Source organism: Penicillium angulare, assembly GCF_028827245.1.
Source record: "Penicillium angulare strain IBT 27051 chromosome Unknown utg000004l_segment0_segment0, whole genome shotgun sequence".
NCBI lineage: Eukaryota > Fungi > Ascomycota > Eurotiomycetes > Eurotiales > Aspergillaceae > Penicillium > Penicillium angulare.
Window position 1 is genome coordinate 3528238 of NW_026623163.1, and position 18426 is coordinate 3546663.

The 18426-nt window shown below is 46.6% G+C and overlaps 6 protein-coding genes across 6 annotated transcripts; 2 read left to right on the forward strand and 4 right to left on the reverse strand.

Annotated features, from left to right (window-relative positions):
* Positions 1 to 706: 706 nt before the first annotated feature.
* Positions 707 to 1551, reverse strand: N7478_005253 (uncharacterized protein; the record flags this gene model as incomplete). The annotated part of the gene is made up of 2 exons (XM_056921467.1): positions 707 to 885; positions 960 to 1551. The coding sequence occupies 2 exons, from the start codon at positions 1549 to 1551 to the stop codon at positions 707 to 709; spliced, it is 771 nt and encodes a 256-aa protein (XP_056779504.1).
* Positions 1552 to 2861: 1310 nt separating this feature from the next.
* N7478_005254 (U4/U6-U5 snRNP complex subunit PRP31) lies at positions 2862 to 4436 on the reverse strand (the record flags this gene model as incomplete). The annotated part of the gene is made up of 1 exon (XM_056921468.1): positions 2862 to 4436. One exon carries the CDS (start codon positions 4434 to 4436, stop codon positions 2862 to 2864), a length of 1575 nt encoding a protein of 524 aa, XP_056779505.1.
* A 485-nt stretch (positions 4437 to 4921) lies between these two features.
* Positions 4922 to 7006, forward strand: clf1 (putative cell cycle control protein (Cwf4); the record flags this gene model as incomplete). The annotated part of the gene is made up of 2 exons (XM_056921469.1): positions 4922 to 6703; positions 6776 to 7006. 2 exons carry the CDS (start codon positions 4922 to 4924, stop codon positions 7004 to 7006), a joined length of 2013 nt encoding a protein of 670 aa, XP_056779506.1.
* Positions 7007 to 8575: 1569 nt separating this feature from the next.
* Positions 8576 to 10717, forward strand: N7478_005256 (uncharacterized protein; the record flags this gene model as incomplete). The annotated part of the gene is made up of 1 exon (XM_056921470.1): positions 8576 to 10717. One exon carries the CDS (start codon positions 8576 to 8578, stop codon positions 10715 to 10717), a length of 2142 nt encoding a protein of 713 aa, XP_056779507.1.
* Positions 10718 to 11262: 545 nt separating this feature from the next.
* On the reverse strand, positions 11263 to 13400 carry N7478_005257 (glycoside hydrolase family 154 protein; the record flags this gene model as incomplete). Its single annotated transcript, XM_056921471.1, has 3 exons — positions 11263 to 12449; positions 12552 to 12850; positions 12916 to 13400. 3 exons carry the CDS (start codon positions 13398 to 13400, stop codon positions 11263 to 11265), a joined length of 1971 nt encoding a protein of 656 aa, XP_056779508.1.
* A 660-nt stretch (positions 13401 to 14060) lies between these two features.
* Positions 14061 to 16664, reverse strand: N7478_005258 (uncharacterized protein; the record flags this gene model as incomplete). The annotated part of the gene is made up of 2 exons (XM_056921472.1): positions 14061 to 15772; positions 15878 to 16664. 2 exons carry the CDS (start codon positions 16662 to 16664, stop codon positions 14061 to 14063), a joined length of 2499 nt encoding a protein of 832 aa, XP_056779509.1.
* Positions 16665 to 18426: the final 1762 nt, after the last annotated feature.

Genomic DNA, 18426 nt, shown 5'->3' on the forward strand with positions numbered 1-18426 from the left:
TTGACAACAAAGAACACTCTTCAGGCTGCACGGTGCCCATGTCACAGCCGCATAGGTAATTATTCCCGCCTGTTGTCGCGGGAATTCATACTTGATTAGGCATTTGGTGGGACCAGGCAAGTTCTCCACTGCGGGCGTTACTACTCTTTTCTCTTCAGGCGGGGAAATGGGGACAGCGACTGGCTGTAAGTGATACATCAAAGACCCACACGGAATGGATATCTGGGGTTCACTGGAATATTCAGTAACACGAATCGACGATATTCTGTGATCATCTTTCATAACGACGTGAGGATGCCTCGGGAGTTATCGATGTCCCCAACTTCAGCACTGAGATATAGCACGGACAAGTTAAACGTATTACCCGGACTATGGCACCTTTGCGACCATGTTACCTACGTACCCTAAACCAAAATTACTATCCTGAGTCTGTGCGATCGTGCACAAGGAGGTTAGCGCTTGAAACATCACAATATACATACATCATATAATATCATATCCCAGGCCACCCAGACTGGTTTATATGCAACGTTACATGTTTCCCCGATTCTCCTGGATAATAGAATAGTAGTAGATCATATTGTATTCTTCTATATTTTCATGACTATCATGATGCGCTTGGTTTACATTGTCCCCAAACGATAGTATTATCAGTAATCAACGCCAGCCCAGGTGCATGATCGCTTAACTGTAGATTCTCTTTCTCTCATGATTCTTCCTCGTTGACCCATTCGCTGATGCGCCACGATGCAACATCGTTTTCAATAACCAATTTCATGGTTTGAAAAACAATGTGTTCGTATAATTCGCGTCCTGCAGCTCTTGCTTTTGCGTGCCATGGCCCTTGGCCTCCTGACCTGGCATCATTCCGGTTTCGCCATATACCTATTACAAGGTAATTGTATTAGTTACTAGGCACTGGTATAGTATCCAAAGGAATGAGTATGTATTAAACTTACAAGTTGCCAAGTTTTCCCGCTTCTCATTTTTTGTACCGAACCAATATTTCAATAGGCCGCCACTGGCAGTAGCCTCCTGATGCGAATGTGCATCCAACGCATGCAAATAGTCGTTGTCGATCCCTGGTTGTAACTTGGATCGAAAAGATACTACATAGAATGTTTGCGTTGTCCATGTGTGATGTTCCACTTCCGAAAAACCTCTCAAGAGATGAAAGACCTCATCCCAATTGAACGAGTCCAGATAGTCTGCCGTGGCATAATCGTCTCGAATTGGCCTGAAATAAGCCAAGGCTAGAGTCAGGAGTCGACTCTGCGTGTCCAGCGTATTTAGGTCCAGCAGATGGGGGGATGTGTTATACGGGGAGACAATTAGACGAGAATCCGATTCTGCAGAGGTATATTGGTCCCTTTCGTCAAACCCCAATTGACGAGCTGCAGCAGCGCGAAATTTCAATTCGTCAAAATCCGTCGTTATGAGATCATGACGGATTAGTCGATTGAAGGCTAATTGAGGGCTAATTGTCTTGCTCAAATCCTGGTTGGTCGGTGCAGTGCTACTGGGTAACTGAGTAGCTGTATCGATTGCCATCCTGGGGACCCTGAGCAGTGCCTGATCTCCGACCTTGAAAGCCGAGATATCTGAGATCGAATGTCAAAGAGGTCAAAGAGGCAATGTCATGCAACTCAGTTTTCCTGAAGAGGAGACGCTCTGCTTTTTGGCAGGACAGAATATTGGGAGGAATTAAATGAGCAAAAAAGAAATAATCTACTACGAAGCGCACATTTTGTGGATCTTTCTAGGATCAAATATATAAGCACGCAAGCCCTGCACACCGCTACCATGTTTTCGAACTGTGTGTCAACGTTTCCAACCCCTGATTGCGAAAGAAAGACAAAGGATTCGGCATTCGGCAATAGCACGCCATATCCTTCAAGTGGCGGTGTTACCATTTAAGTTTCGGGTCAATTTGTTGAAGTCTTATATGCATATTCTACATTGTAACCATCTTCCTTGTTACTAATAGAAATACATTGATTCCTTCATAGGTTGCCTTTGCCTTATCGTGGACGTCTATTGGGACGTTGACAGCTGACTCCACATGTTTCATACAAAACCCTAAATTTCTAAATTTTCTTCAATTGTAACCAAAGGACCAAGTAAAAAATTCTAAAAAATAAAAACTCTTTTTCCTTCTCTTCATCCTTCTGGGTCCTTACCGCTCCCATGAAACACAGGATAAGATCTTAGCACAGGGCGTGGCGACATTGGAACCTTGAACCTTGGGTCTTTGATCAAATTACGTGATTTCATGCAAAATTCCCGACTTTGATCCCGTGAGACCCAATTGGGAAAATCATTCATGGACATGCCTAGGCTAGTCATATGCTGCTAAGGTTATTATTAAGATTATTTATTGCATAGTTATATTGTACAACACCCGGGCATGGGCGTTGGGTTTCTATATAGGTAGTAGGTGCCTTAAGTAGTATGGAGAATTGCTGAAATCGCTTCTTAGTCGCAAATCGAGCCTTGAAACCTTCCAACTTGGGTTATTTTTCGAGAATGGTACATGTACCTACCTATTATCTACTAGTAGTATCCAACTATATTATTAAAGTATATAGATAGACATTTATATGTTCCCCGCATGCAGGGCTTCCCCATACGCCGCGATATATATAAATTACGCACTTACTATGTGCATGTCCTACTAGTACATGCCAGTCCCTTCTCTTAGTTTTAGAAACTGTATCTTATGGATATATGATCTTTTTAAACAAACAAATTTGGTATCACACGAAATTAATATCAAAGCCAGATCGCCCGTTGTCAGCCGTGTCTGAACGCCACCCAAATGCAGATCCGCAATAAACAAATAGGACAAAATGCGGATTCACTTATGGCTTAGTAGGTGGACCCATCTTGCCATCTCCAGTGTCTATCTTTTTCTTGGGTGGCAGGGCTGGGACTTTAAACCCTTCCTTCTCTTTAGTTTGGCTACCACTTTGACCGCCGCCAACTTGTGTAAACGTTCCAGAGTTGAACCAGCGGTCTTCTTCGGCCTTACGTTTTCGACTGAGCTCAGCTTGCACTTTAGGATCAACCAGCTCGAGTCCCTGAACGGGGGTAAAAGCAATGGTACTTGCAGTACCGGCAGAGCCGCCACCTAGTGATGTGCCTACACCTGAGCTCCGAAGACCCTTGGATTGAAGGACACTAGCAGTACCACTAATGCCACCCTGGCCAAATCCACGCAAAGAGGAAGCGGTGCCACTCGCAGAAGTGGCAGCACCCCAGCCCTTGTTATTCTTGCTGAGCTTCGCACGGGTCCGCTGGTCGATTTGTGTCGCACGGATACGACCATCATTCTGTTGGCCCAACATACCCAACCCAACGGTGCCTTCACCAGCGCCATAGCCAACCTCTGACTCCTCCTTGCCAAATGCAACACGGTTCTGAGCTTTGCGCAATTCGGTCATGGCAATGGCCTCCTTGGCTTTTCGTGCACGTCGTCCACCACGCTTTCTGGACGGCTTGTCGTCCGGCGCCGGGAGGGCCTTCACGCCAGAGTTAGGGGCAGCCTCAGTCAATTTCTCTAATCGTTTGAAGCATTGTTCTTTCAACTCTTCGCCCAGGGAGCCATCTTTGCTGTAGTTTGAGACGTCGGCACGAGCTGCAAGAACCATCTTTGCGGAAACAATCCGGATGGCTTGTTTTTGAAGGTCATTAGGAACTTCTTGAATAAGAGGCGAGTCGTAGAGAAAGCCTTGTGAGCGGACTCCATGGTTCGTAGCGAAACCCAATCCATCCTGCCGCCTGGATCCTTGCGCACCCAAATTACATGCTGGGATTTTTGCCAGTTCCAGTAGTCCACCGGTCTGGTTGAGAAATTGAGCAGCGGTTTGAGGCCCGATCAGTGTGGCTAGGTTGGGGGCAATTTGGTTCACACGAGACCGAATACTCTCTGTCAGAGCAATACGTTCACGATCAAGACGGATAATCTTCTCGCATATGTCCATAACCACCTTAAGCTCTGAATCGCTCATCTCGCGGCCGCGAGTGGTGGTTCCTTCGACTGCCACGACCATCAGAGAGGGCCCATCCAGGACAGATTTGAGCGACTCCTCTGCCAAATTGTCTGCAGAGTTGGAAAGCGCCTTAATATCATCGAAGGGACCATTTTTGAGAATGGCAACAGTTTTCGCATATTTAATAGGATTCGTGACGAGGGTCTCTAGTTCGGGAAATCGGATAGAGTAGTGATCGCGTAGAACTTTGTGTAGTCGAGTGAGCTCGTCTCCTGTTGTAATTGAACGATCGAATTCATTTGTTGCTTCTGCGCCTTCTCTGATAGCAGCTTGTTCCTCATCAATATCCTGGTCCTGATCTTGATCTTGTTCGAGGTCTTCATCTTGTTGAAAGTCTTCTTCATCGTCTTCAAAGTCGCGCAGTAGTTCCTCGGCGGTGGACATGTTGGTGTGAGATGCGTGATAGGGTGTGTTTGAGTGATAGACGGCAGCAAGGAAGGAAATCAATTAAATGGTTCACCCTGGTGCCACCAAGACTCTTAGAAGGTGTCGAGAATATCTCTTTGCCTTTTAAAATTGGTATGCGATAAATCAAGCGGAAGCTGCGCTTAGTCATGGAAGCTAGTTCGGGTGGCGAGAGGAGCCGTTAATGCATGTTCGCCGATTCCGAGATTAGATTATTTGACTTGAAGTGACGAACCAGACCTATCATCTGCTCACTTGCGACGGGGGGACGGTGCTTGACGTTTATTTAGGACAAAGAACCACCTTTGTGATTTGGGCTGTCTTAGCTCTCCCATTTTTGTTCTTCTCCGGTTACGACTCTGCCGATTAATTCAACCATTAAATTTCGTGGCTCCCGATCAATTCTCAACATACCACTTCAGATTCGCCCGTGAACCTCATATTTCTTCAAATAGCCACCCACCATGGAGGCGTCTCGAGGCCCTCCCCGGGTCAAAAACAAGGCCGCCGCGCCGATCCAGATATCCGCAGAGCAGCTCCTCCGTGAAGCTGTAGACCGACAAGAGCCTGGCCTGCAGGCCCCAACACAGCGCTTTGCCGATCTGGAGGAGCTCCACGAGTATCAAGGTCGCAAGCGCAAGGATTTTGAGGACTATGTACGCCGCAATCGAATTAATATGAACAACTGGATGCGCTATGCCGCATGGGAACTGGAACAGAAGGAATTCAAGCGCGCACGATCCATTTTCGAACGCGCCTTGGATGTTGATTCAACTTCTGTTATTTTGTGGATTCGGTACATCGAAGCTGAAATGAAGACCAGAAACATCAACCATGCTCGCAATCTTCTTGACCGCGCTGTCACCATTCTCCCCCGCGTCGATAAACTCTGGTACAAATATGTCTACATGGAGGAAACCCTGGGTAATATCCCCGGTACGCGGCAGGTTTTTGAGCGATGGATGTCATGGGAGCCCGAAGAGGGTGCATGGGGTGCTTATATCAAGCTGGAGAAGCGATACAGCGAATTTGAAAGAGCGCGAGCAATCTTCCAGCGGTTTACTATCGTGCATCCCGAGCCACGGAATTGGATCAAATGGGCCCGATTTGAAGAAGAGTATGGGACAAGTGATTTGGTCCGCGAGGTTTATGGCTTTGCCATCGAAACCTTGGGAGAGGATTTCATGGATGAGAAGCTTTTCTCAGCCTATGCCAAGTTCGAGGCCAAGTTGAAGGAATATGAGCGCGCCCGGGCAATCTACAAATACGCTTTGGATCGTCTGTCTCGTTCGAAGTCAATGGCTCTTCACAAGGCCTACACAACCTTTGAGAAGCAATTCGGTGATCGGGAAGGTGTGGAAGATGTGATCCTGTCCAAGCGTCGGGTTCAATATGAGGAGCAACTGAAGGAAAATCCCCGCAATTATGACATCTGGTTTGACTTTGCGCGCTTGGAGGAAACCTCCGGAGACCCAGATAAAGTCCGAGACGTCTACGAGCGGGCTATCGCACAAATCCCTCCTTCACAAGAAAAGCGCCATTGGCGCCGATATATCTACCTCTGGATCTTCTATGCGGTGTGGGAAGAAATGGAGGCGAAAGATGTCACGCGTGCGCGACAGATCTATCAAGAATGCATACGGTTGATCCCACACAAGAAATTCACATTTGCAAAGGTGTGGTTAATGAAGGCACAGTTTGAGGTTCGGCAGATGGAGCTGCAAACTGCGCGAAAGACATTAGGAATGGCGATTGGAGCCTGTCCCAAAGATAAGCTCTTCCGTGGCTATATCAACTTGGAGCGGCAGCTCTTCGAGTTTGTGCGATGCCGTACCTTGTACGAAAAGCAGATCGAGTGGAACTCCTCTAATAGTCAATCTTGGATCCAGTATGCTGAACTTGAGCGTGGCCTGGATGATCTCGACCGGGCGCGCGGTCTTTACGAGTTGGGCATTGAACAGCCTACCCTCGATATGCCGGAATTGGTATGGAAGTCTTACATCGATTTTGAAGAGTACGAAGGGGAGTTTGACCGCGTTCGGGCCTTATACGAACGTCTCTTATCCAAGACAGACCACGTGAAAGTGTGGATTAATTACGCCCGATTTGAGATTAATATCCCCGAGGACGAGGAGGATGAGGAGGAAGCAGAAGAGCGACCAGTCAGCGAAGAGGCCAAACGTCGTGCGCGAGCGGTGTTTACTCGAGCACACAAGATATTCAAGGATAAGGAGCTTAAGGAAGAGGTATGTTCAAATTTCTCCGTGTGGATCTTCAGTATTTCTGTTCGGAGGATGTGCGCTAATACTCTCTTTTAGCGAGTGGAATTGCTTAATGCGTGGCGATCATTTGAAAACACGCATGGCTCCGCGGAAGACATTGAGAAAATTGAGAAACAGATGCCCCGACGAGTCAAGAAACGGCGTAAGCTGGAGGATGACCGGTATGAGGAGTACATGGACTACGTATTCCCGGCCGACGACCAATCGGCGGCTAATCTGTCCCGGCTCCTTCAAACGGCGCACGCGTGGAAACAAACCCAAGGCTAGTAGTAATGGAAACGGGGCTTATGGGGCGTGGTTGTATGATCTATTTTCAATGTTGGGACAATTGTATGTATCCATGTATGGTGTGGGATTTAATCAAACCGGATTTCAGCCCCATGGTCTGACGGAGGGCAAGAAGAGGACTGAGCGACAAGTAGAAAACCTGGAAATGACCAGAAAACACGGACCTCAGGATTATCTTCTCTTTTGAATTTCTCTGTTCCTTTATACCCTTTAATCATCTATCTACAACGACCGTTGGGCCCACGAGGGTGCAGAGTGGGAACTTCTGCATGGCTAGTTGGGGGCCAATCCATTGGATTGATTTATTCAATACACATCCTAGTACTAGTACGCTAAACAAGTGGGGAGTGTACCCTCTGTCTCTGTCTCTGTCTCTGTCTCTGTCTCTGTCTCTGTCTCGATATCTGTCGGTCTGTTTACTATGTATGTATAATGGTCCCGAAGTCACACTATGCACGAGCCAAGTAGGATTCCATGGTTCCAAAGTTTCGATTGATCCACTGGTTACGAACAAGAACAAGAACAAGAACAAACAGAGAGGATGAAGAAGAAATAGGGGGTGGTTGGGGTATAGTTCAATGTTTGCTATACTTAGGTTGTTGGCACAGATGATATTCCTTGCAGCTTCCTACAACCAACCCCCCCCCTTCGATGCATGGGGAAAAGCTTGCAGATGGTTCCTGACTTGTTCCTGAGACCAGGACCCACTTTTATCAAGAGAAACACGACACTTCCGTGGTATTTTGTTTTTTCGAAGATGGGGGAAATTCTGTGTACGTAGACTCCTGAACTGAAGGGAATAACAATCATAATAATTACAATCTACCTCTGTATACTTCATACTATAATCCATGTAACTATAAACTAAGTAAGTCAAACTCCAAATTAAACAGGAAAATGAACCGCGGATCTATTTCGTCATGGTCTCGGGTTCAGGGGCTCATTGAGTAAGATGATCCCGCTAACCTTCTAGGGTGTGTCTCACTCCTTCTCTTCCCTCCTCCTTCTCCTCCTCCTCCCCCTCTCCGCGGTGCATGTTGCATGTGTGTGTCTGTCTCAGTCCTTACCCTCTTTCCTGTGCTGTGCACTTGGTCCATTCGGTTTGTTATGATCGTTCTTGCTGATTTGTTTCGTGCTTCACCACTAATACCCTGGTCAGCTTCATTCTTTCGCGACGTGTCGCCGAAATATACCCCCATTCCCTCTCTCTCTCTCTCTCTCTCCACTTTTTTCCACCAACGCGTGGAACCTCTTTTTCCACTCACCACGATTCGCTGTCCCTTCTTCAACCACTGTGACTGGTCATCAAAACTTTCGCCTTGATTTCCGCCGCTTCCGAATCTTGACAATCACAAATTTCGATCCCGATTTCAGCATACGAAGAACAACGGAACGAGGGGGGGAATCGCAAAACAAAATACATCAGCCGAGATGAGATAGTGCTCTGGTAGTCACCCCCATCTATCTATATTATCTGGGCCGATCCTGCCGGCTGGTATCGCATCCATTTCGTCTTTCCTTGGTCTGGTATCATCCTTTGAACTCAACATGACTATACCGCAACCCCCAATGGCCTTGACGGGTCATTGTTCGGCAATATACAACAATACCCTCTATGTTTACACTCCAGATGGGTTTGCATCCATCTCTCTCGAACAGAGTACGAAACAAAATACCACTTGGACTCCTTTAACCCCCGGCGTCGCTGTCACCGGCGCTGCGTGTGTCTCGGCGGCGATTGAGGGCAACAAGGATAGTTTGGCATTCTATGTAGTCGGCGGGACCGGCAACTCATCCACGTATTCCGGAATCCAGCGATTTTCCTACAAGGAACAGAAATGGTCAAATCTAACTTCTGCTGGGTCCGGTAGCCTTCAAAATCGTACCTCTCATGGCATTGGATACTTAGAATCATCGGCTTCAATTCTAATGTATGGTGGGGACGCGCCGAGCCATCCCACTGCTGACGGGTCTTCTCAGGACACTTTCACTATTAGCACTACCACTCCCTATACAGTTAAATCATTTAACGACCAGGGTGCCCCTACCGCAGCTAATCCCATGCTCTTGACTTGGAATCAATCCGCAGTTGCCCTGCTTGGTGGTTCATCCTCGAACACAAACATTTATATCTACGGCGACTCCGGTTGGACATTTTCCGGCGCCACCCTTGATGCTCCTGTTGCGTCTGCTCTTTCATCCACAAATCGCTGCGCCCTTGCAATTGATGACGATGGCAACAAGATTTTGCAGGAGTTCAATCTGGACGTCTCCCCCAACACTGTTACTAGCTACGAAATGATGAAAAAAGGAGAAGCGTTGAGCCCGGCTACTCATTTAACCGGCTCTACTTCAAAACGAAGCTTCAGTGTCTACCCCTCATATAACAACTCGAATGCCCCGACTTCCAAAAAGTCCGACTATTCAGTTGCCCAGGGTAGCAATAACTTAGTTGTTCTCTCTGGTGGAAGCGGTGATAATTCATTATCCATCTTCAATCAATCGAGCAATGATTGGGTTAATGCCACAGAGCTCTTCTATGTCAGTAACTCGCAGAATCCTCTACATGGAACCACAACAACGGCATCAACCACGTCTACAACACCCTCTTCTACCGCTTCATCATCTGCCACTTCATCCCCTGCCGCTGCCGCTTCAGGGAACTCCGGTGAGCATATTGGTTTGATCATCGGTGCAACTCTTGGTAGTATATGTGGTGCCATTGTTATCCTGGTGGCGATTTTATTCCTGCTGCGCCGTTCAAGACTAAAGCAAAATCAAGATGATCAAGGGCATGGTGGGGCTGGCAAGGACCGTCTGAGTTTTCAAGATCAAGGCATTGAACCTTTGACTGGGGGTGCCTATCCCATGGCAAAGAGCCCTGTTCCTGTTGCAACGGTATCAGATGATTCTCTGGCGATCATGTCCGGAAGATATGCTGGAGAAAAGTCTTTGGGGCCTCCTAGCCAAAACTACGGCTATGGACTGTCTAAAAATAGCCCACTTTCCACCATCCCATCGAGCGGTATTGCACCATCAAGCATGTATTCCGATGATTCAGATCGGTCTGCTGCTGTTGCTGCTGCCGTCGAAGCCATCTCTAGCCCTGGTAATAAGCCTGGAGATCGCACAACAGATGAGGGATGGGGCAAGTACTTTGAAGACAACAGTGCGACGAACCTTGCTGGAATGCCGTCCGACCGCTCTACTGTTAGCTCTGTATACACCAGATCCGATTATCGTGGCAGCGCCTGGCCAATGACCAACCTTGCCCCTTTAAATCACGGTTTCCTCGATCAACGACCACTTGGCCGCGTGGCTAGTGGCAATCCTGCAACAGAGAATACAGGTTCAACCGATCGTAACCTCATTATTCCCGAGAGTCAATCGGCGCGAATTTCCAGTGCGGATTCGGTCAGCGTCCTTTCTGATGATGACCCCCACGATACAAATTGGACTGGTGCGGGTCACAGCAGCTGGTTAGGTCGCCCAACGAGTAGTAACTACAGCACGAGCTTTTACAACTCAAGCAACACTAACCTCCCCGCCGCAAATCCTCAACACGGGTTCGCACGCTACTCCAACGGCCGCAAATCCAGCGTGGTAATACCAGATGATATTGACGAGCTACCCCATTCTGGGACCATGAATTCAGATATGAGCTGGCTTAACCTTCATGCCGATCGTTAAGCACCATTCCTCTAAAACAAATCTACATCGACCACACTCTTTGCCCACTTCGCCTTTACATGCGCGTCTTCCCTCTATGTGTGCTAGTTGACTCTGGCCCGCTGCGATTTCTCACGTTCTCCCACACCGTCCTCTCTTTCTCTCTCTCTTGCTCTCTCCCTCCCCCTGATTTTTGAATGATTCCTTGCATGGCGTTTCTTGGTCGTTCATGTCTTGTAAAAACTTACTGGTCGGTGTCGCATTTCTTTCGTTGCATCTCCCTTGCATCTGCATGTCTTTTGTCTGTGTACGAGCGATTCTTTAGCGATGTCCCACAGCTTTTCCCTTTTTTTCCAACTTCTGTCTCTGTCTGTCTACGTGTCTGTCCATATTACTCCGTCTGGTTGACTCCCTTGCTCTCGTGCTGATCGAGCACCGGTCAACTTTGCGTTTTGTACATATTTGAATCCTGAAATAATGAGTGGCTGGGTACTCTCTTTAAGGTTTTTCATAAGGCTTTGCTGTGCTGAATTGGTTAAAATGACCACGAACGATAATCTATCAAATTATGTCTCCAGATGTTTGATTCTGCTCAACAACCAATCTGGAATCTGAGGTTTCTGTTCCCATCCAGACCTCCATTCTTGATCTCCGCCAGGTTGAGCATAGACGGCCGTAACAAACCAAACGTCACGGCCAGGTTTCAGATCAACGGTCAACGATGGAAGCAACGTGCGGCCATGAATCAGATTTGAATTCGGATCAGCAAGCACAATCCGTCCAGGACGTCCACTGGCACCTGCATAAATCTCTGTGATACCAACAGCACCGGCAGAAGAGACTGTCAAAGCACTAGACCCATCCTGTACCGTACCCTCCTCTATCACCTGGCCATCACCTGTACCTGGTCTCTTCTCCAAACGGCCGAGCATTCTTCCATTGTCACTTCGGCATCCATAAATCGCAAAAGCCCCCTCGGAAGTCTTCAAAGCTCGCCCCGTCCGAACTCGATGCGCCCTCAAATGCCAGTTTGGTGTCCTTTCACCCGGGGGGATGAGGATTGTCTCAACCTCCACATCCCCCCAAGGCTCCCATCTTGAGACTAAGACCGGCACATCATCGGATTCAGGATACTCAAATCTGGCATCCTTTGTTACTCTTCTCGTTTTCCAAACTTCTCCATCAGCGTCGTCACAAAGTGCAAGCATGCTATCTGGCGCATACTGCTCCAGTTCGTAAGACCCTGTAGGAACTGAATACCCAAATGATGCGCTATATGCGAACTTTCCATACTTTGCATGCGTCCCTCGCATAGCATAGTGGCATGCCTGTCCCGCTGAGAGCAAAAATGAATGTCCACCTCTTCGCACAGCAATATGTTTCGGATACGTCAGAGCCTTCACCTCCGACAGGCTGCGAGTTGGGTACGCCTCTTCAGCTGATTTCCAAAAAGGGTGCGTAGTTGGCAGTGCGAGTGCTAAGAACGAGAGACAACACCAGTATGGGGATCCGGGAGAGTTATAATTCTCCGTCAAGTAAGGATTCGCATAGCAGAACCCTAGGTTCAAGGTTCCATCGTTGGAGAATATGTCTGGTTGGTTGGTCCACCAACGGAAGTGACGAAGGAGAAGACCTTTTACCATGCCCCAAGTTAGTGGGGAGGGAAGGTCGACATCTGCATACGCCAGAGCACCCCAGAAACCAGCCATGGCAAATCGATAAGTCATTGAGCGGCCAAAGGGGATTGCGCTGCCTGGGAAGAGTAAGACTGTGTGTTAGCCTTTGGTTCTGTGTCTTCTCTTGGTGAGTAGTCACTGGGACTGGGTGGCATGTATATATCAAGGAGAAAACTAACCATCTGGAGCGAAATAGTGCACGAAGTCCAAGGCGAATTCCTTCGCTCTGGAGCGGTATCTCTCCGCACGTTCCTGGTCAAAATCCCCTGCTAATTTTGCATATAGCAGCTGCAGAAACTGTATTGCAAATGATCCAGAGTAATAGTCCATTTGGTGGTGGCTTTTTGGGCCATCATTGCTCCAACCTCCACCAACATGGAATGTATCGAGGTGATCCATATCCGCCTCTATACGAAAGTGGGAGTATTCTGCGCCGTTCCTTTTCAACCCCAGGTTGGCAAAAACCCGAAACCAGAGCCTATATAAGAGGATGTTAGTTGGAGTGTTAAGCTAGAAAGTCAGACGGGCGGGAAAGAAACCAACCAATTTGTGTTTGGCATCTCCAGATCATTAATCTGTCTCATCCAATTCCCAACATTTCCCCTTTGCGTTTCATTAAGCGGCGTCCAGAAAGTGTTCGGAGCAACAGCCAGTGCAAATCCTAGCGGACACATCTCTACCATCCTCTGATCCGAATCTTCCAAATCACCCCAATATTCTGGATGGTTTGGATCACACCCATTGGCGATTCCTTCACGCCACCGCTCTGCATCAGGGTAATTGTGATCTCCCGCCGCGAGCAGTGACGCGAGACCCCATAACGGACGCGCAAATCCTTCGATTTGGGCACCACCCTCATCGAAGCGAGTAGCTGTTGAGCCAATTTTCACACGTGTCTGGGCGGGCGTGAAAAGAGGCAAAAGAGGGTTTAAAAGGGAGGTGCACGCATCTTGAAGATCGGATCTCGTAAGGAGGGGATTCGTTGTGAAAGGGTGAGTGGGGGATTTGCCGTTGGCGTTTACAGACATGATTGATTGATTGTCTGTGGGAGAAGGCTATCTTTCTTTTGTTGCTGGGGAGTTTCAACTTGGGGTATTCTGTATTGGGCTGCAGTAGATGCTAAAAAGAGGGATGAGTGTATAAAAAGCCTTTACTTGGTTTCATTATCGGGCGTTGCTTCTCTTATGTACCATGGGACAAGATCCGACTATTTACTGCGGAGTATTACTCGGCTATATAATCAGTACAAGTAGGGCAATTAGCCGGAAGTTCAATATGGTTGGCTCGTCTTTTGCCGTTGTGCCTCAATCCCGGTGCTCGGGTATAGATCTTAATCGAGTGTGGGGGTGGAATGTCTTATCGGTGAACAGGCCGATGTTGGGGTCCGGGGTAATTATCCCACCTATCAGTATATACAATGTATCGGATTTTGCTCGGAACACCGACCGAACACCGACCGAACGCCGACCACCAGGCAAAGAATTTTGTATTTTCTTGTGAATAATTAAATTATTCATTATGGTCATTGGGATCATCAGTTATAAACACCTAAAACCACGAAAAGAAATATATAAACAAGCGTCGCTCCAATCCCCTGTATATGTCGGCAGTAAAGATGAACAAAACTCCCAAAGACAACTTGAATGGCAGCCATGCTTAGGTATCGCCAAGTAAAGAGTGCAGAATACCTAATAAAATTTCGCCAACCATGACCCTCGTTTGGAAATTTTCCTAAACTCGTTAACAGCCGGGCTGACAGGTTTTGTGCCTGGCTCCTCGATATCCATGGGATGAAGCTGAGAATAGCCAGATGATATGCCGTGACTATTAATCCCATCCGCTTTGGAACGGATATAATAATGCTCGTCGGCCTCTTCCATCCCAATGAACCACCGTTCCTTCATTTGACTCCCAGCTGGACCACAACCACAAGCACCTCTGAGTCGAGAACTTTGTGGACTATTAACCGCCAAAGCGAATAGGTTCTGTGGCTCTGTAAAATCAGTGATTTGATGCCCGCGGGCTTCGATGATCATAAAAACCAAGCATATTGCGCTGGTGAGGAAGGCAAATATCAGGACTACATAAAAAGCCCCTTGCCATTTCTCCGTGCCGCCAGAGGCATACCCTACCGCTTGCAATGTGGCTTTAAAGTGCTGGTATGTGGGAGTAGTGAGGATATCATTTGGGGTATTCGTGTAGTTCCATCCCTGCACAAATGGCGCACTTTGGGTACTGAGGATCAACGTGCTTCCTACCATGACAGCAAGCGCCTCGCCTATAGATGGCAAGGCCGGATTAAGAGTATACGTGTCTGTTGCGTTGTCGTGTGAAGGCATCATCTGCATGATTAAACGTTCATTGCTAGCCTGAGAGTTCGTAATGCCAGATCCCAAGCTCAGTGCGTTGGCCCATTCTGTCGCAACATTCTTCCAGTCTGAAGACCACTCGCCCTCAATAAAACTGGGATCATGGCGGTTGTATTGAAGATCGTTGGAGGTATCTTCACAATGTGTGGAGAGAAGTGCTCCACTTGATTCCGCATCATAGCGTGTCGAGCAGACACCAGTTTCCTTTGCGCGAATTGCACACATCACATACTCGGGGTTAGGCACCGAAGGCTTGCCGACGAGATAAACCGCATTTGCAGACCAAAGGCCGGTGGTGTTGGTGATAGTATTGTGTATTTGTGGGAATGTGCCAAAGACCGGGGGCCGCTGGCCATATTTTTCACCAAACCCAAAGATGGAATCAACGACTGTGCTATTAATCCATGACGGATATTGTGGGATATCTGGCGCTGCTGATACGCTCCAGGTCGTGGCGCTGAAATTGGCGTTTGGCCATGAGGAGTAAACGAGCGGTGACAATTCATCCTCGGACATACCAACGCAAAGCACATTCACGGCAGGGGAGGGAACGGATGCTTCGATGATATATTGGCCTTCGCCAGACGATTGTTTTGGCTGGTGAATGTTATTTTTCTGGTCCATAGCTGCGCCGGGTATACCACCATGCGGGAATGCCATAGTAATATTGTTGATCATACGGTTGTGCCTCTTTGATAACTCAGTTATATCTTGAATCTCGATCCAGCTTCCGGTCACTGTCGTATTATCCCATATTGAACCTGTCGGTTTTGGGCGTTTGTCCAATCGATCAGAGGTGTTACCCTGGTCGACCAGGTTGCTCCAGGTGGTGATCCACTGTTGGTAATTGTGATATGCTGTCCCTGCATGTTCGATTTGAAGACATGTGTCATTTCTTGCCTTCAAATCCATTGATTCCGGGATGGGCGTTTGGCAGTTATAGGCAAGATAGTCGGGATTACCAAAGCTGGCATAGACTTTCCCCCATAGTGTAGCTTTTTCGTTGGGACCCATGATGAGCTTCGGTGATACTGTTGTAATATAAAAAAAGAGAGAGAAATGAAATCAGAAATCAGAAATCAAGGGATTTAGTGTGGAGTTGTAAATGTGGCATTCATGTGGATGTCTCGACCTACCCAACGCTTCAGCTGCTGTAGTATATAACATTGCGACAATTGAAGAGGTCAAGGCCATAAGGCCCAGAAATGTAAGTGCAGAATATCGGAGGGTTTCCCAATGCACTAGCATTGACCCTGGCTGCATGATCCACGAGCGCATATTCATATCGGATATGCTGATGCCACGAGATTCTCCGGTGAGGGCGCGTCGACTAAGAACTTGACCCAAGAAAGCAACACAAATGGTGACATAGGCCAACTCAATTGTTTTGGCGAAGAAAGCACAAAGAAGATTTGCAGTTGATGCAGCCACGGGGGCTCCACTCCCAACTCGGGTCCATCGAGGTTTCCAGAACGCCACAGCGAGATAGACGCCAGAGAAAGCGGTCGCGTAGATCGCTAACAAGAAGATAGAAACGGGCACCCAACTAAATCTTCGTTGAAGAACGGTCGAGCGGCTCGGGCAATTAGTCGGGTGTTCTGGTGTAGAGATGGTGGGGATCTGGGGGGTTTTCAAAAAGCCTGGGGTGTTGGGTTGACTAGGCTCGCTCGAGCGAAATGAATCTCGTTTACCCCGTGCGGGGAAGGCATCGCCCGACCCATTAGAGATCCCTAAACCTACATCGCGAAATACCTCGTCGGAGAAGCTTTCGCGGGACTCATAATGATGTAGCAAATAGGAATAATCTGGCTCGGGTGAAAATTGACCTCGGCCAAGTGGGTTCCATGAACGATTGGGTCGTACTGTAACAAGATCTTCTTCTTCGGGTAAAATTGAACGCTGAGAGTCGCGCGAGTTGGTCATTGTGAAAAGGATAGGGAAGAGGAGGAAGAGGAGGAGTAGGAGGAGGAAGGGGAGGAAGAGGAGGAAGAGGAGGAAGAGGAGGAAGAGGAGGAAGAGGAGGAAGAGGAGGAAGAGGAAGAAATCGGTATGCAATCGAGATACATTATTCTTTTCTTTTTTTGAACTGAATTCAAGAATAGCTTGCAGCTAGCCATAAACCTTGGTCAGGTTCGCAACTTGGGGCCAATTTAAAGGAGTCAAAGGAAAAGATTAGGCGCTTGGCATCCTAGGACGATCCTTATTTATCCGAGTCAAAGATCATGGCTGAGTGAGACGGCCCCGCGAGTACATAGTAGGGGTCCACTTAACGGCCTTCACCAGTCAATACTAAGCGGGTCCCTCCTATCGTTCAGCTCTAAATATAGAAGCTTAGTAGTTACCGTAGTGATTAATTAGTTCTTTCCAGGCTATCAATGGTAACTATAGGAAATTGGTTAAGGCCCCTACACGCTGTAGGCTGGGCGGCCTGCTAAGCTAGGCTATACCTAATAACGTGGTCGGTAAGCGAGTAAGCCATGTAAGTAAGTGAGCCACCTAATCAATTTTTCGCGTCTCTGAGAACACATCTATCTTCAACCCACCACCATGCCACCAAAACAGAGTATATCAAGCTAGGATTCTATCCAATAAGAAGGCTGTATATTACTTGCTATAAGAGCTATAAAAAACAAGGAAATTATCTCTATACGATAAGCTACGACCAGATTCTATATTGATTGCTATATATTTATATATTAACTACACAGCACCACAAATTAAGCTGAATCTCGTACTAATAGTTATAAATTAACTAAAATTAAAGAGAATATTCTTATATAACAGATATTATCTCTAGATATTTATAGTATAGCCCCTATATAAGCTTATATATAAGAGATAGCTAATATTCTTCTTAAAAAGTATAGTTCTACATAGATTTAAACCGTCAGCAAAATATAGATATATAATTTTATCTAATATTATCTAGAGATCAAATTATACTTCTTATAATAATATAACTACTAAAGGGTACTATAAGAAGATCTAAAGATTATTTAGAAGTAGTTTAATCTTATCTAAACTACTATCTAATAATATAATATTGTAATGGTTACTAAGTTGTCAGGCTAGAGACCTGTGACTAGGCAAGGATATCGGATAGTAGAGATCAAATAGAACAGTTGATATACAGAACTGATTCTTGCAGGACAAGAATCGTAGCTATTGTTCGTGCGTTTTAATATTGCTAGAGCTTGCTAGGGCTTAGGGCAGTCATGCATTAGCGGGTGTATCGTGGTAGATTCGCCCGCGGAGCGGCTATGAATCGTACCCGAATCGTACCCGAAGGGATTCAGGAATCCCGTGACAAATATCCTTATAAATAATATCTTTAACTTCGATAAGATTAGATTTACTATAGGACTTTATTTAGTATAAAAAGTTATTACTTAAATAGAATACTATAGTCAAAGATTAGTTTTATAACTAAGAAATTATAAGTAGATTACTATAATTAAGTTAATTAATATATTAGGATAGATACTTCTACTAATAATAATCTTTAAAGGAAAGTAATATAATGAAGTATAGTTTTAAAAAAACTTCTACCCGACTAGCGCTTTAAAATTAACTAAAATAGATAGATAACTAATAAAATAGGCCTTCATTAACTTTAAAAATAATTTATCCTATTAATAACTTACTATACTTATAGACAATATTAACTTCTTATTCTTAATAGATA